General features: G+C 47.7%; 1 protein-coding gene across 4 annotated transcripts in view; it reads left to right on the top strand.

Annotated features, from left to right (window-relative positions):
• arhgef28a (Rho guanine nucleotide exchange factor (GEF) 28a) overlaps positions 1-18,221 on the top strand; it is a 564,358-nt gene that overhangs the window by 259,595 nt on the left and 286,542 nt on the right. Inside the window, exons 1-2 of one of the 4 annotated variants that reach the window (XM_068029543.1) lie at positions 11,158-11,342; positions 11,443-11,716. The exons of the other annotated variants lie outside the window; for them this stretch is intronic. Coding sequence (XP_067885644.1) covers positions 11,608-11,716 — 109 coding nt within the window. The 5' untranslated portion in view covers positions 11,158-11,342; positions 11,443-11,607. Of the gene's footprint in view, positions 1-11,157; positions 11,343-11,442; positions 11,717-18,221 lie in introns of those variants that run through there. 4 annotated transcript variants of the gene reach the window in all.

Here is an 18,221-nt window from a genome sequence, read left to right as displayed (position 1 = left end):
GATTGGGAGGATTTTAGAACACAGCAAAGGAGGACCAAGAAACTGATAAAGAAAGGGAGAATAGAATATGAATGTGTAAGCTAGCAAAAAATATAAAAAAGGACTGTAAAAACGTCTTACGGATATGTAAAAAGGATACGTTTGGCTAAGACAAATGTGGGTCCATTACAGGCAGAGTCAGGAGAATTTATAATGGCGAATAGAGAAATGGCAGAGAAGCTAAATGATTACTTTGTGTCTGTCTTCACTCAAGAAGATACACGAAATCTCCCAGAATTAGAGATCCAAGGGATTAGGGGGAATGAGGAATTGAAGGAAATTAGTATTAGTAAGAAGGTTGTATTGGAGAAATTAATGGGGCTGGAGGTTGATAAGTCCCCACACCTGATATCCAAGAGTGTTGAAAGAGATAGCTGTGGAGATAGTGGATGCATTGATGATCATCTTCCAAAATTCTATAGATTCTGGAGCGTTTCCTGCAGATTGGAAGGTCGCAAATGTCACCTCACTATTCAAGAAAGGAGGGAGAGATAAAACAGGGAATTACAAACCTGTTAGACTTACATCAGCGATTGGGAAAATGCTAGAATCTATTCTAAAGGATGTGATAAATGGACACTTGGATAATAATATAAAGACAAAATACTGCAGATGCTGGAAATCTGAAATAAAAACAAGAAATTCTGGAACCACTCATCAGGTCTGGCAGCATCTGTGAAAAGAGAAGCAGAGTTAACGTTTCGGGTCAGTTCCGAAGAAGGGTCACTGACCCGAAACGTTAACTCTGCTTCTCTTTTCACAGATGCTGCCAGACCTGCTGAGTGGTTCCAGCATTTCTTGTTTTTACTTGGATAATAATGATCAGATTCAGCATAGTCAACATGGATTTATGAATGGGAAATCATGTTTGACGAACCTGTTGGAGTTTTTTGAGGATGTTACAAACAGAATTGATAAAGGGGAGTCAGTGGACGTGGTATACTTGGATTTTCAGAAGGCTTTTGATGTCCCCCATAGGAGATTGGTTAGAAAAATTAAAGCACATGGGATAGAAGGCAATACACTGGCATGGATTCAGGATTGGTTAACAGGCAGAGAGTAGGAATAAATGGGTCATTCTTGCGTTGGCAGGCTGTGACTAGTGGGGCACCACAGGGATCAGTGCTTGGGCCCCAGCTCTTCACAATATATATCAATGATTTGGATGTGGGGACCAAATGTAGTATTTCCAAGTTAGCGGATGAGACAAAACTAGGTGGGAGTGTGTGTTGTGAGGAGGATACAAAGTGGCTTCAAGGGGATTTGGACAGACTTAGTGAGTGGGCAGAAACGTGGCAGATAGAATATAATGTGGAAAAATGTGAGGTTATCTACTTTGGTAGGAGGCACAGATGTGCAGAGTATTTCTTAAATGGTAAGAGATTAGAAAGTGTAGATGTACAAAGCAACCTGGGTGTCCTTGTCACTATGTCACTGAAAGCTAATATGCAGGTGCAGCAAGCAATTAGGAAGGGTAATGGTATGTTAGCCTTCTTCGCAAGAGGATTTGAGTACGGGAGTCGTGAAGTCTTGCTTCAATTGTATAGATAAAAGCAAAATACTGCAGATGCTGGAAATCTGAAATAAAAACAAGAAATGCTGGAAATACTCAGCAGGTCTGGCAGCATCTGTGGAGAGAGAAGCAGAGTTAACATTTCAGGTCAGTGACCCTTCATCAGAACTGGCAAAGGTTAGAAATGTAATAGGTTTTAAGCAAATAAAGCAGGGGTGGGGCAAGAGATAACAAAAGGCAAGGTGTTAATAAGACAGGGTCACAGAGAATAACTGACCAGAAGGTCATGGAGCAAAAGCAAACGGTATGTTAATAGTGTGTTGAAAGACAAAGCTTAAGTGCAGAGAGGGTGTTAATGGACAAAAAAAATTAACAGCTCTGACCCAAAGCACAAACTTGAAAAAAAACAGTGGGCAGGAAGATGATAAGAAAAATGAATGATGAAACAAACTAAAATAAAACAAAAAGAAAAAAATAACTGAAAATAAGAAGGGGGTCCGTCATGCTCTAAAATTATTGAACTCAATGTTCAGTCCCTTTTTATTTTCAGTTATTTTTTCTTTATTTCTTTTTCTTTTATTTTAGTTTGTTTCATGAGGAGCATGAGGTAAGTGAGGAGGAGGAATTGGAGGTGGAGGGAGATGATGCTGAATAGAGAGGTGCCCCTGCTGCTCAAGGATGTGGCTAGGCATGGCATGGGGCACTCAGATCTTGTCAGGATGCCAGGGCGGCACAGTGGCGCAGTGGTTAGCACCGCAGCCTCACAGCTCCAGGGACCCGGGTTCGATTCCAGGTACTGCCTGTGTGGAGTTTGCAAGTTCTCCCTGTGTCTGCGTGGGTTTTCTCCGGGTGCTCCGGTTTCCTCCCACAAGCCAAAAGACTTGCAGGTTGATAGGTAAATTGGCCATTATAAATTGTCACTAGTATAGGTAGGTGGTAGGGAAATATAGGGACAGGTGGGGATGTTTGGTAGGAATATGGAATTAGTGTAGGATTAGTATAAATTGGTGGTTGATGTTCGTCACAGACTCGGAGGGCCGAAGGGCCTGTTTCAGTGCTGAATCTCTAATCTAATCTAATCTAATCTAATCTAATCTAAATGTCAGAGATCATCTGATTCAGGAATGTTTCAGCTGAATCCCTCTGACCCAGGATGAAGTGCATGCTATGGAAGTCAGTCTGAGGTACCTATGCTAACACGTCCATTCAACACGCAGCCTGAAGCATCTGAAGTTTTACCAGCAATGAAGGATGCCCCGAGGCTTAGCCCTCACTGTGGAGGAACTCTTCATCTCCTTCAGCACCTCATACCACTTGTGTTGTCGCGCCAACAATAAAAGAAGTCTCAGACGTGTGGCTTAAAGTGTCTTTATTTATACAGTGCTAGGGAAATAGCGCACAGAGACAGAAGACATCCCAGTGACACATTTAGTGCTCCGCACGAGTGGTGGTCTATACAGTGCTTCAGTTGTGGTCTGGGAATTGATAGCGTTAGCTCACTTGCCACTGCCTGCAGTTGAAATACATTTGGCAGTCATACTCATTGTGGAGGTGCCCGTGTGGGCATCTCCAGGGGCTGCTGCACCATCATCATTGTAGGGGCAGTGTCCATTACTTGGTCCTGCTGCACAGAGGCTGCCACTATCAGAGGAGGCTGAGGATGATGACAGCATCCATGAAGAGGGGCACCCTCATCCTTCTCACTGACCTCTTCAGACCTTGGCGGGTGGACTGGATTTCTGGAGGAGGGCACCAGCTGGGGCACAACTGGCATCCATTCCAAACATCTCTGCACCACCAGCGCCACTGACTGGTTTAGGCTACATAGTCATGCATCCTGTGGACATCAATGTGCATTTCCTGCATATATCCCAAGTGCTGCTGCATATGACACTCCACAAGATTGGCCACTTTCTCAATGGAGGAGCTCATGCACTCAGACCCTGAGCCATTGTTGTACACATGAGCTGGATAGACTCTTCCAACCTCTTCCCATGACCTTGCATCTTGTCAGGGACCACATCTCCTGCAGCTGTGCAAGGTAGAGTCTCCTTCTTGTGACTCCTGAGGCCCTACATCCGTGCCAACTGAGCAGGGCTGGGTCTGTTCTCCCTCCTCCGAGGGGACTGCCTACAGTTGCCTCTGGCATCTCCTGCCCATTAGTGCTGTGCTCCTCACCCAGTGACATACTCTCTAATTGTGCATGAGGAGCCACCAAGGTGAGAGTATCTGAAGACAAGCTGCTTGCAAAGTGAGCAAGAGTGGGGGTGGGGGGTTGGGAGAAGGGCTGTCAGCAAGAGGTCTTATCCACCTCAGGATCATCTAAGAAGGGAGCACTGTGTGCGTCATCTGCATTTTACAAGGAGGTGCTCACAGAACTCTGCCACCTCTTGCAACCAGATCTGCAACCTTAGAGCAGGGCAAGGATGGTGCTGCCATTGGCTACGATGGTGACCGTGGCCCAGACTTTCTTCACTTTAAGGTTCTTCCAGGCTGGAGTAGATATCATGAGTAAGATTTCCCATGTGCCATCCACTTCTGCATCAGAAAGGTGACAAACGATGTTTATGCCCAGAGAGGAGAGTTCATTGTGTTCTGTCTGATCGGGCAAAGCATACAGTGTGCACCTGGCTTTGCCAGGATAGTGGGTTTCCCAGTGGTGCAGGGCACCATCGACTGCACATGCGTGGCCTTGTAGACACCCATCCCAATGCTGCGATGTGCTGCAACTGCACATGTTGCCACTCTCTGAATGTGCAGTTGGTGTGCGACCACACTCAGCACATCATGCTGGTGAATGCCTACTATTCTGGCAGCAGTCATGTTGCTTTCATTTTGCACCAGCCTGCTGTTCCCTGTATTTGATCCTTCAATCTAAAGGCTAGCTGCTGGGCGATAATGGCCAACTGGCATCTGGCTCATGACTCTGCTCTGCAACCCAACCAAACATGGTCAGCATATAATGAGAGCCATGTTGCCACATGAAACATGGGAGCTGAATACTGGGATGATGAAGCAATGTTTCCACTGCCTGGACCACTCTGGAGGAGATCTCCAGTGCTTGTTGAAATTGTGTTCCAATTTGTGGTGGTCTGCTGTATCCTTCACAACCTCGCCATTGTGAGAGCGCATTCCTTGCCACCACAGATACAGAGAGCAGCTCAGAAGGAGAAGGAGGAAGAGGATAAGGAAGAAGAGAATCTGGAAGAAGGGAGGAAGCAACCAGCACATCTCCTTTGCGAGTGTGAGATCGAGTGATGGTGTTTCTTCATCAGTCTCTTGCTCCTCTTGGACTTCTGGCTTCTACACCAGTTCTTGACCGGTTAGAAGTTCTTGGGTATTGGAAAGGATAAAGGCACAAAGGTAGGGTGGGAGTGGGGTGAGGGAAAACGGGGAATGCATAAGGTGCGTCCTTACATCATCTGCAGCTTGTAAATCGGAAAAGAATGTGGGATGCAGGGTAAGTGGGATGTGAAAAGGTGGATAAGGTAGGAACACACAGTCATCCTCTATGGTTTCAGCCCCACTGTTGGCCATGGCTTCTGTTGTGGCCGCACCAATGATTCCCAGCATTGCCCCTTTCTTAGGGGTGATGAAATATTGTTGTGCCTGTCCTCCACCGGTTAGGTGCTTCTGCCTCCAATAATGGACCACCTTGTCCTGCAAGAGAGTAGAAGGTGCATTAATGAGTGTGGTGCAATGTGTTTGGATGATGTTTCTGTCACAGTTTAATAGCAAACTCTGAAATGTGAGTATGAGGCTCACAGCATTGCTAGGTGTGTGAAGGTGAAGTGAAGATATGAATATTGGGTATGAGTCAGTCAGTATGATAAGTGGTGGCTGGTGAGTGAAGGGGCTGTGGTGAATGGAGCAGTGTGCGAGGCTGAGCAGTTGATTTGTAAGGATACAGCATGTGAAGGTCCATTCATGTTGATCCCTTGTGCAGTTATTGAACCTTTTGCGGCACTGCATCCAAGTCCTCAGTTAGACTGCTGGCATTGACTGCAGTGGCTGTCTGCTGGCACTGCCTTCGTAATGTCTGTCAAGAGGGCGTCCTGGCCCCCTGAGCAAAGGGAACCTCTCTCCTCCCCTCCACCTCATGCATCAAGGTCTCTAAAGTTGCATCAGAGAACCTTGGAGCACACTGTCTGGCCTGTTGCGCATTTCCACACCTGTTAGTACTCGTGAACTCTTCCTAACTTCTTCCAGCCCCTGCTGCTGCTAGAATGCATCTTGCACTTAAGAGATACAGGCTGGCTTTAAGTAGTGCAGGCTAGCATTAAGTGGTGCTAGCTTTGCTCAAACTTGGGTTCCCTGCTGAGGTGTGCAGCCAGCTGCAAACACAGGAGTGATGGATAAATGGACATGGTGCAAGTAAGGATATGGACAAAAGAGTTTTGGATGAATTCAAATTTATGGAGGGTGCAAGATGGGAGGCCAGCCAGGAGAACATGGAAATAGTTAAGCCTAAGGGTACAAAGGCATAGATGAGGGTTTCATCAGCAGATAAGCTGAGGCAGGCAATATTACAGAGGTCGTCATAGGCGGTCTTGGTGATGGAGAGGCGTTGGTGTTGGAAGCTTGTCTCAGCGTCAAGTAGGTCACCAAGGTTGTAAACAGACTGGTTTAGCCTCAGGCAATGTTTAAATAGAGGAATGGAGTCAGTGGCTATGGAGTGGAGTTTGTGGTAGGAACTGAAGACAGTGAATTGCATCTTCCCAATATTTAGTTAGAGGAAATTTCTGCTCATCACAGACTGGATATCAGACAAGCAGCATCACAAATCAGGGGAGCAGTAGAAGGGGGCGAGAGAGGTGGTGGTAAGGCAGAGCTGGGTGTCATCAGTGTAGAAGTGGAACCTGACCTGTTTTTGGATGATGTCACAAGGGTCACCATTTAGATGAAAATAGGAATGGACCAAGGATGGACCCTTGGGGACTCTAGAGGGAACAGTGTGGGAGTTGGAAGAGAAGCCATTGCAAATCCTTCTGTGCCTAGGAATGGATAGATAAGAATGGAACCAGGTAAGGGTAGTCCAACCCAGCTGTACGCAGGAGGAGAAGTGTAGGAGGATGATGGTGTGGTCAGCCATGTTAAAAACTGCAGACAGGTTGAGAAAGATGAGAAGGGATAATTTACTATGGTCACGTAGGATGTCATTTGTGATTTTGATAAGGGCATTTTCAATGCTATGACAGTGGCAGAAACCTGATTGGAGGTGTCAAATATGGAGTTGTGGGAAAGATGGGCATGGATTTGGGAGGCAACATTCAGGGACTTTGGTGAGGCAAGGGAGATTGGAGATGGGCTGGTAGTTTGCAAGGACAGTGGGGTTAAGGGCTCTTACTTTGAGGGAGGGGTGATGATGGCAGATTTAAATGGCAGGTTGATAGTACTTGAGGAGAGGAAACCATTTACATGGGCCATGAAGGGAAGTTGAGTGGTCAACAGTTTGGCTGGAATATAGTCAAGGGAGCAGGTCTGACTGACTGTGGACCAGGAGAGCACAGTCATCGGCGTAAAGAAGGTAACGGATGAGTTTTTCTTGTGCCTTTGTGTGAGCTGAAGACGCCTAAGGTTTAAAAGGCCTCCATCAGTCCAGAAGCATACGTAAACTCCCTCCTTAAGGTCTTCCGTTGCCTGCTGCAGCAACATGCTGAAAAAGATGGTGAATAAGATTGGGGCCAGCACACATCCCTGCTTCATGCCATTGGAGATTCGGAAGGGACTCGAGAGGTTGCTGTTTTGCTTGACTTGTCCGTACTGTTTTTCAAGAATCAGCTTCATCATGGTCAGGAACCTGGGTGGGCATCCAAGTTTTTCAAGGATTTTCCAAAGTCCATCTCTGCTGACAGTGTCGAATGCCTTCGTGATGTCTATGAAAGTGACGTACAGGCCTTTGTTTTGCTCACCACACTTTTCTTGTAATTGAGTGCAAATACCATGTCTGTGGCGCCTATGTTTGTTCTGAAACCACAGTGGCTCTGTGGGAGGTTTTCTTCCGCAATGGTAGGCACAAGCCTGTTCAGAAGTATTCTGGCCAGGATCTTCCCATAACAACGTATAACAACACATTTTTTCGAGGCGGCACAACTCTTTGGACTAAAAATCAGCTTAAAGAAAACTGAAGTCCTGCATCAGCCTGCACCCCAAGAAGAATATAGACCACCAAGCATTGACATCGAGGCAACCGAGCTGAATGCCGTCAAGCAATTTACTTATTTGGGGAGCATCATCTCGTTTGTTGGCATCATAGACAAGGAAGTGGACAATAGGCTCTGAAAAGCAAACAGTACATTCGGCAGACTCTACAAATGAGTGTGGGGTAACCACAGCCTCAGTGCACAGACCAAACTCAAAGTGTACAAAGCCGTAGTCCTCACTATCCTTCTGTATGGCGCCGAGTCATGGGTCCTATACCGCCATCACGTACGCCATCTAGAGCTCTTCCATCAGTGCTGGCTCTGCAGCATCCTCAAGATCCGCTGACAGGACTGCATCACAAACATTGAAGTCCTAGAAACAGCCAACATCACCAGCATTGAGGCCTACCTCCTGCAAAGTCAACTGCGTTGGGCGGGTCACATGGACGACACTCGCCTGTATGGAGAGCTGACCACGGGTAAACAGAACAGAGGGGCAACATGCAAATGTTTCAAGGACTCCCTGAAGAAGTCACTCTCTGTGTGCCACATCGACCATCGCCAATGGGAAGCGCAGGCCATAGATTGTGATGCCTGGAGATGCTACATCAGGAGGGCTACAGACACCTTTGAGAGTGAGTGACAAACCAGCACGAAAGAGAAAAGGAGGAGAAGGATATTTGCCTCCAGCAGCGACTACACCTTCACTTGTACCTGCTGTGGGAGAATCTGCCGGTCACTGACAGGCCTGACTAGCCACCAGTGGGCCTGCAACCGATGAGTACACCCTTCCCAAAATCTTCATCTGCGAAGAAATGCCAAGAAGAGTCAAAGGAGCAGGAGGTGGGTCTCATGGAGAAGATGAACTCAGAGAGGCCATGAAGGAAGATGGGAGAGAAGCTAGAGAAGGATACGAGTTCAGGTTAGGACAGGGGGAACTTTAGAGGTAGTTTGCCTTAGTGGCCTAGGGGAAGGGGGGGTGAAAGGCAATTTGAAGGGGTGCTCTCAATCTTAGTGATAAAGAACTCCATGAGCTCTTCACTCTTTATTTTGAGGTGAGGGTTGAGCAGGGAGAGGGCTTTTAAAAAGATGGTTTATAGTGGAGAAGCAAATCCAGGATTATCTTTACATTCCAGGCTGTTTCTGGAATAGTGAGCAGTTTTGTTGGAGGAGAACAGAACCTGATAGTGCCTGATATGGTCCTGTCAGATCTTGTGATGCATGGCTAAACCAGTTGTCTGCCATAAATGTTCACTTGGACTTAATAGGATGCAGAGCAGAAGGTCGTACTGGGGAAACGACAAGAGTTGGAGAGTAATGGTTTTAATGGGGACTAGAATATTGAAGGTGGAGGAGGGGAGGGTGTGTTTGAATGCTGCAGAAATGTTGTGGAGAATGGAGTTGAACAGCAGCTGAGTTAAAAGGAGTATTTTGAAAAGTTAGGTTTTGACACATATTCTGTGTTTCATAAGTAGATACACACAGTTTCTGTGAAGCTGCTTATCAACATAAGTAAGGCAGGATTACCGAATCCCAGACTTGCACATTACCTTACACAGGTTTTTAACCCCTTAAATATCTAAATTAGGGGCCTAACGTGCTTTGAAGGGCCCCTTCCAGAAATTAGTTGCCAATGAATAGGCAGTATTGGGCTTGGCCCACTCAGGATTCTTTAGCAGTCCACACAGATGCCAACAGAAACCAAGCTAATATTTAAAAATAAAATTGTTCCTGTGGAGCCAGGAGTCACGATCACTTTCCCGCCTGTAGTTTGTTCCAGTTTCCCCCATTGGGACTTAACTGAGGGTCTCTGCCAGTGAGGCAGGTGGTCTGACCACAGTGGTCTCACCTTGCAGTGAGTATGCTGGTGAGGCTCAAGGATCAGTTTCCAACAACTCTTATTTTGGGCGCCATTGATCTTGCTGCACTAAAATTCGGTCTGAAAATGGGTCCAGACCAAAATCTACCCCACTGTTCTTTGTTATTTTATTTTCTACTGCGAAGGTTTGGGACAGGCAATGAGTCCGTCTGTGTGAAGATAAAATTCTTTCAGTGGTTGCTTTGTTATTCTGGAAGTGACAGTAAAACTATCGAGATAACTGATTTAAAATAATGCAAAAGCAAAATACTGCAGATGCTGGAAATATGAAATAAAATCAGACAATGCTGGAAATATTCAGGTCAGGCAGCATCTGTGGAGAAAGAAACAGATTTCAGGTCGATGACCTTTCGTCAGAACTTATAAATGTGATAACTGATAAATTTGTGTTGCATTATAGCATTGTATTGATGGAAAGTGGATTTACATTTTCAACAGTAACAGCAGCTGAAATTCTTACCTGATGAAGGGTTTTGTCCAATACTCCAAGCTTTTGGAAAAAGTGCTATCAATGTTGATTAATCAGTGGAGTAATGTGTTACTTCACAAAACTTGGTCACACAAAGGGTCTTTGTCTTCACCTCTCTGTATAACGTGTAAATATTTTTGTTCTTGCATAATCTTCAAGTCGGTCTAATAGTTTGCTGGAATTTGCAAGTTAAATTAACTGTAATATATTGGGCTGTTCTGTGTGTGCAGTGTGTAAAGAAAATGCTAACTAATGAATAATTTAAGTTTTGTACAGAAATACTACTGTAAGCTGCAGTGGGTTGAAAAATAATTGAACTGAAGTGAGGAATGTTAACAAGCTCAAATGTCATAGACTTGAAACGCTGACATTTAAGCCAATCTGCACATTCACTCTCCATCTTTACTCAGCCTCTGCAAGTACTCACATAACATGAGGCTTGTATTTCTTTTTTAAAAAACTGTCAAGTTTAACAAATGATGAACAAATTATTCTGTGATTGCTAATGTGTGACGATGATTAGAGACACAAAAAACTGTATGGAAAAAAATGTTGGGGGAAGGGTTATGAGTCCTTGCTGAATACTAATTACCTGCAAGTTATTCAGGAGACTGTAAGAATGGAGAATTTGTTGTAAATTGGCCACTTGCTCTATTATGCATAGCTGAGAAGTTAGACTGATGCTGTAAAGATGCCAGGATTGTAAAATCCAGTAGTGCTCACTGATTTAATGAATAATATGCGGGGGGGGGGGGGGGGGCGGGAGGAAGACAGTCTGTGAGATAGCAGCTGATTATTTTAAAACCTTGCTCCCTAATGTTTAAACCACTTGCTGTTTTGCCTTGAAGAGATAAGTGTGCGGACCTTCAGACTGCTGGTTTATCGAGTAGTCTGGTTCTCGGTGGAGAGGTGTAATCTTGCTTTCTCAGCTGGCAGCTCTCGCTGCCTGCCAATGTTTGTGAGTGTCTCTGCACTGCGTGCAGTTCGACAAAGGTCTCCAGCAGTCCGGCAGAGGACTGTCTGGCCATAATGAGGAGCTGAGATTATTTGTTTAACCTCTGCCTTGAACTTCCTATCAACAGGTCACAGAAACAGTTACGTAAATAAGTGATTTACTTGCGCTAAGTTGCGAGTAATTGCTCAAGTTGTGTTTTGTTTATCTTTTTTTCAGGGAAAGGAAGGCCAATTTCAAGATTTTTAGGGGGAGTGGGAATTATTTTAGTTTCTGTTTTTTGCTGATTTATGTTTGCCATATTTTATGTTTCTCCACGGGAGTTGCATTTGCATAGAAATGAAAAGGTGAGTTAATGAGTTATGGGCTTATGCTGACCTTCCAAATGCACATGGATAGTGGGTGCAGCTCCACTTACATTTCCCAATTTTACGTTGTTATTTACAGCCCATCTACATGCCTGATTGCCTGAAGAGACCAAACATTTTACTGCTACACCCTCCCCTAGGTTACAGAGCAATTTGATCCCAGCCTCCTTCATTCTTTTATTTTGCATCACAGCTGGACTTGAGTCATTTGTGTGCACAACAAAGTCCTGCTCCAGTACGTTAGATGTGTTTATTTAAAGTCACCAGAATGGATTCAGACTCAGATTCACCTTTCAATTACTCCTGGCCATCTTTTCCTAAGATGAGGATTCAACGCAGGGCATCCAAACAAGGTAGAAATTGCATGCAATTTATTTTTTTTTTAAACTAAACTTTTTCAGTACTTTTTAGTTGTATTTTTTTGACACAGCAAAAGAGAGAGCTTGAGGAAGAAGGAAACTTTCTGTCATGTGCTGTAAATAATGTAGTCTTATTCTCACTTGTACAACACACAATGCGGATCAGTAAGTTAGTTAAGACATATTTAATAAGAGCCTTATTTTCTAAATAAACATTTTTTTAAGGACATCAATCCGAACAAAGATTGTTTGCAGTGAGGATGAATTAGCTGAGATGAACTTTGCTGACCACCATTGTCTTCTCAATGGGCTGGATTTTATCTGGCTGGCAGGAGCAGGAGTTGAAGTGGAGGGGGTAAAACATTGGGACAGATGCGCTTGCCTGGAAAACTGACGGTATGACGTCAGTTTCAGATTTTGTCACGTGGAAAAGCTCCAAGGTGGCATTACCAGCATGAAGTGGCGGGACTGCAATTTGAATTGGTGAATAGTTAGAATACATTTGCTTTGAATTGTTGTTAATTTTAAGGGGTGGGAGATTAGATTGAGTCAACTGTTCATGGGGATTATGTGCCTCCAGATCTCTGACCTTTTAAAGATGGCGGCACCGAGGTGAGGCCTCAGGGCCGCTGAGTGAAGGTAGCCATGGTGAGCAGTGAACAAGGAAAGAGGGGAGAGCAGAGACCATTGTTGGCCTGTGGTACTGGGCAAGGGTTAGGTGGTCGCAATCTTGGGTGCAAGGGTAGGGTGGGCGCAGTCTCAGGTGCAAGGGTGGACACACAGGTGCAAGGCTGGGCATAGTGTCAGGTGCAAGGGTAGGGTGGGCGCCATCTCGGGTGCAAGGGTAGGTTGGGCGCAGTCTCGGGTGCACGGTTGCAAGGGTCGGTGCAGTCTTGGGTGAAAAGATAGGGTGGGCGCAGTCTGTGGAGCACGGTGGCAAGGGTAGGGTGGGTGCAGTCTTGCATGCAAGGATAGGCTGGGCACAGTCTCAGTTGATGGTCTCTCTGCAAGGGTGGGTGCTGAGTGGCATTTAGCATGTCTTCAGGGGGGAATAGCACTGGGGAGGTACCAAGGCAAGTTTGTCTCTGCAAGGACAGCGCACGGGAAGGGCAAAATCAGCTGGCATGGGTCTCATACACCCAGTCTTTGTACATCCCCGTGCTGCGCAGCAGCAGCTCAGAGACAGGGAGGGCTAGGATCTGGCTAGGCCCGCCCATGAAGCTTCAATAGCAGAGAGTCAGCAGCGGCCATGCCAAGAAGGGCTTATTTGTGTCAGAGATTGTACGGGACTTGCCTCAGCTACCTCCAAATGTCTGAACGCCAGTGTCATTAAAGACTGCGGCTTTCCAGGGAGGCTGTCATGGATTTATGCAACAAGCTGCAGGATGAACTGCAACTCATGGGCTTTGGTGGACACTCAATGCCTGTGGCCCTGAAGAGCAGTGTGGCACTCCACTTCTACGCATCTGGCTATTTGTAGGGATCCCCAAGGGACATGTGTGGGGTTTCCTAGGCAGCAGCCCATTGCTGCATCAAGGAGGTGAGCATTGCCTTGTTCCAGAGGGTCAGAAACTCTATGCATTACTGGACCGACCCTGACAGTCAGGCGGAGAGGGTCATTGGCTTCAGGGGCATTGTTGGATTCCCCCAGGTGCAAGGTGTCATAGATGTGGCCATCAAAGGCTGGATTTTGTGTCAGAGGCGGGGCTCCTGGTGCTGGGCCGGAAAGGTAGGGATTCCAACACCTCCCCACCCACTCCCCCCACCCTCCCCACCACCCACACTTCCCCGGAGCGATCCTCTGGTCTTTTTCCATCAAAGTTTCACAAGCTGGGATATCTGTCCCTTTAAAGATGGGTTCCTGCCTCCATGAACTGCCAGCCAATCAGTGGGTCGGCAGCTCAGCACTATCATCAGTGCCACCAGGAGTGGTGGTCACTGCTGGTACTGCAGAGGCCTCAGACCCAGGCCCAGCGCTAGAACCCCAGACCAGAGGTAGGTCAGGCGGGGTTGCTGGGGCCAGACTGGAAAGCCCCTGCGAGGGGTTGCGGGGTTGGTGCGAGGAGGTTGTCATGCATTCTAGGGCGAGGGCGGTCCTGGGGGGGATGAAGTGGTTCCCAGGAGGACCAACCCCCCCATCCCGACCCCAGAGCCCACAGGGAAGGTGCCCTGTTTTACAAGGTCCCTCCCCCCCACCCCCGCCATGGCGGAGAGCCTACCCTGCTGCTGGTAAGATTCCAGTGGCGGTGGGAAGACGCCCTTGATTGCCCGTTAATAGGCCACAAGGGCTTTAATTGGCCTCTAGGTGGGAAGGCTGTCATCAGTCCCCAGTAAGATCGCTTAGCGACGGGCTCTGCGCCTTTCTGCCATTCATCGCGATTCTCCATGCCCCCCCTGTGTCTGGCCCGTCTTAGGGGGGCCCATAAAATCCAGCCCCAAGGCTCCGACAGAGCAGCCAGCCGCCTTCATCAATAGGAAGGGCTTCCATTCCATCAACACACAACTGGTCTGCGACCACCGAAAGCGTTTCCTACAGGTGTGTGCCTGCTTTCCGGGAAGCAGCCACGACACCTACGTACTTAGACAGTCCTAGGTGCCACAGCTTTTCAGGCTGCCCGCTCTTCTTCAGGGATGGATTCTCAGGGACAAGGGCTACCCATTGAAGACATGACTACTGACGCCTGTGAGGAAACCTTGCAATGCAGTGGAGAACAGATACAACACCTGCCACGAGTCCATCTGAACGACCAATCGAACAGGCCATTGGGCTGCTGAAGATGAGATTCTGGTGCCTTGATTGATCCAGTGGAGCCTTGCAGTATCCACCACCCAAGGTCTCGCGTATTGTGGTGGTCTGCTGTACTCTGTACAATCTAACATAGCAGAGTGGGAGGCCTTACATGAAGAGGACATGATTGATCACCAGTCCTCATCCGATGAGGAGGATGTGGAGCAGGCAGCTCAGGATAATGATTCTCTTGCACCGAAGGCCTGGACCATTGAGAGGTGCGCAAAGGAGGTACGACACAATCTCGTACATACCCACTTTCTGCCACCATGATAGCCTCTCAAAATGACCTCAATAAAGACTCACCTCAGTGTATTCCGCCTATCTCCTTCTTCCTGTCGCCTAGCGCCCAATGTCACCATGTGCTCCGACATATCAGAGACTCTGACCAAACAAAGCCTGAGCCTACACGAGCACGCATTGAGGGAACAAGGTTGAAGGTTGCATCTCACAAGTCAGCAATGAAAGCATGAACCATTTACAGCAATGAATTTGACCCCCATTTTTTAGCTCAATTATAGCAACCAGTGCAAAGGCCAAACCCATGAAGCCCCAAGTTCATCCAGGTGCTAGTCTTAATACGCTTTTGTTGCTTCTACATAGTGCAACCCCTGCGCTGGCAGCTGAGGTGGAGGCAGGCTAAGCTGTGCCTTGGCCTGTGATGACTTTGGCAGGCGTCCTCTTGCTATCTGAGGCCTGGAGGGCCCCGGCTGGCTGAGGGGTTCCTGCACAGATGCAAGAGCCTCCTAAGTCGTCGCGGGTACTAGAGCTGGAGTCACTGGCGGCAGGGCTGAGGAGCCGCTGTCCACACTCGGAATGTGGGGAGCCCCCAGATGTGGAGGGTAGACTCTTCCTTTCAAGGCTCACTTGAACCTCCCTGTTGACTATAGAAGGACGAGGAGCTGGAGAAGGCTCCCGGCGCCTCGTCCCTCTCTCACCTTGCCACTGCTGCGTTGAGCTCAAGGCCAAGGCAAGTGCATGCAAGTCTGTTTGCATCTGAGGGATGTGGCTGTCCATAAGGGTCGCCAACCTCTCGATGGAGGAAGCCATGTGCTCACAAGCCTGAGACATGACAGCACTCATGACATGGATGGACACCTCCATTATGGGCTCTTTTTTTTTTATTCGTTCGTGGGATGTGGGCATTGCTGGCTAAGCCAGCATTTATTGCCCATCCCTAATTGCCCTTGAGAAGGTGGTGGTGAGCAGTCCTTGGGTGTAGGTACATCAACAGTGCTGTTAGGAAGGGAGTTCTAGGATTTTGACCCAGTTACAATGATGCAATGGTAATATAGTTCCAAGTCAGGATGGTGTGTGGCTTGGAGAGGAACTTGCAGGTGGTGGTGTTCCCATCCATCTGCTGCCCTTGTCCTTCTAGGTGGTAGAGGTCACGGGGTTGGAACGTACTGTCGAAGGAGCCTTGGTGAGTTACTGCAGTGCATCTTGTATATGGTACACACTGATGCCAATGTGCGTCAGTGGTGAATGGAGTGAATGTTGAAGGTGGTGGATGGGGTGCCAATCAAGCGGACTGCTTTTTCCTGGATGGTGCCGAGCTCCTTGAGTGTTGTTGGAGCTGCACCATCCAGGCAAGTGGAGAGTATTTCATCGCGCTCCTGATGTGTGCCTTGTAGATGTTGGACAGGCTTTGGGGAGACAGGAAGTGAGTTACTCACCCCAGAATTCCTAGCCTCTGACCTGCTCTTGTAGCCACAGCATATACGTGGCTACGCCAGTTCAGTTTCTGCTCAGTGGTAACCCCAGGAAGTTGATGGTGGGGGATTCAGCGATCTAATGCCATTGAACGTCAGTCATGTGGTTAGATTCTTTCTTGTTTGGGATGGTCATTGCCTGGCACTTGTCTGGCAAAAATGTTACTTGCCACTTATCAGCTCAAGCCTGAATGTTGTCCAGGTCTTGATGCATATGGACACAGGCTGCTTCAGTATCTGTGGAGTTGCGAATGCTGCTGAACATTGCACAATCATCAGCGATCCCCACTTATGACCTTATGATGGAGGGACGGTCATTGATGAAGCAGCTGAAGATGGTTGGGCTTAGGACACCACTTTGAGGAACTCCTGCAGTGATGTCCTGGGACTGCGATGATTGACCTCCAACAACCACAGCCATCTTCCTTAGTTCTAAGTATGACTCCAACCAGTGGAGAGTTTTCCCCCTGATTTCCATTGACTTCAGTGTTGCTAGGCCTCCTTGAGGCCACACTCAGTCAAATAATGTCAAAGGCAGTCACTTTCATCTCTTGAGTTCAACTCTTTTATCCATGTTTGGACCAAGGAAGGTGCAGGGGAATGAGGTCAGGAGCTGAGTGGCCCTGGCAGAATGCAAAATGAGCATCAGTGAACAGGTTATTGCTGAGCAAGTGCTGCTTTGATAGCACTGTCAACGACCCCTTCCATCACATTGCTGATTGAGAGTGGACTGATAGGGTGGTAATTGGCTGGGTTAGATTTGTCCTGCTTTTTGTGGGCAGACATTCCTTGCCCCTTTTCCACATTGCCGGGTAGATGCCAGAGTTGTATTTGTACTGGAACAGGTTGGCTCGGGGCATGGCTAGTTCTGGAGCACAAGTCTTTAGTACTGTTGCCGAAATGTTGTCAAGGCCCATAACCTTTTCAGTATCATGGCTATGCATTGCCTCTGGCATCTCTGCCAGAAGTTCCTTTACTCTCTCTGCAATCCCAGAATGTTTTGTGCTGCCGACACCAGAGGCTCATCATCAGCCTGGGGCTAAGCATGTGCCTGGCCACCCACTGTCCTCCAACTGTCAGAGGACTCGGCTTTCACAGTCTCCGTCAACGTGTCTCCAACACGTGTGTGGTGCTGTCACCACCTTGTGACCCTGAATCTAAGCCCCAGTGCATAACCACCAACATGAAATTTTCTGTACTGGTGGCAGGTGCAGGGGAATGATTTGACGGTGCATCCTCTGACTGTTCCTCCTCTTCAAAGAACAAAGAACAAAGATAATTACAGCACAGGAACAGGCCCTTCGGCCCTCCAAGCCTGCGCCGATCCAGATCCTCTCTCTAAACATGTCGCCTATTTTCTAAGGTTCTGTATCTCAAAGGTCAACGCAGACCCCCTGTCCCAGTGGCTGAGCATGCCTCCAAAGTGCCATGACCTGCATGAAAGAACACAAACATTTGAGAGTTCGGTTGTTCAGATCTCCTCATGCCAACCATGCGTGATGTGGATTTCCAGAAGTGTGGTGGAGGACACATGAACACAATGCCTTATCACTGTCTTATGTGGACATTCTGTCTCGCTGTCCACAATTGCACTGCCGCCCTGAGCTCCTGTTAGCTCCAGAGCCGCCTGCTGTGCTGGCATCAGTGCATGCACATCAGGGATCCCACCGCCAGTCCTCGATGTCTCCATGGTATTATGGGCCCGTTTCTCCTGCAAGGGGAAGGAGGGATTCAGTTAGACTTCACATGCTCAACAAGTGGACACTTATGCTAGTGACAGCCCTTTGTCCCCAGATGGGGTCTCCCAAATGGCTGCACCCCACGTCCTCTCTCAGGCGACGTAATGGGGGTGAACTCTGAAAAAAGGTGGCTTGTCGTCGAGATGCAGCCATGCATCTGACAGGATGTGGTAATACCTTATCCCCTTGCCATCGCCTTTGTGATCAGTCCGTCCCCATATAGTACTCACGTGTAGCCACATACAAGCCCCAAAGAGAAG

Source organism: Heterodontus francisci, chromosome 4, assembly GCF_036365525.1.
Source record: "Heterodontus francisci isolate sHetFra1 chromosome 4, sHetFra1.hap1, whole genome shotgun sequence".
Taxonomy (NCBI): domain Eukaryota; kingdom Metazoa; phylum Chordata; class Chondrichthyes; order Heterodontiformes; family Heterodontidae; genus Heterodontus; species Heterodontus francisci.
The sequence above is the reverse complement of the archived record's forward strand: the minus strand, read 5'-3'. Positions and strand labels throughout refer to the sequence as shown.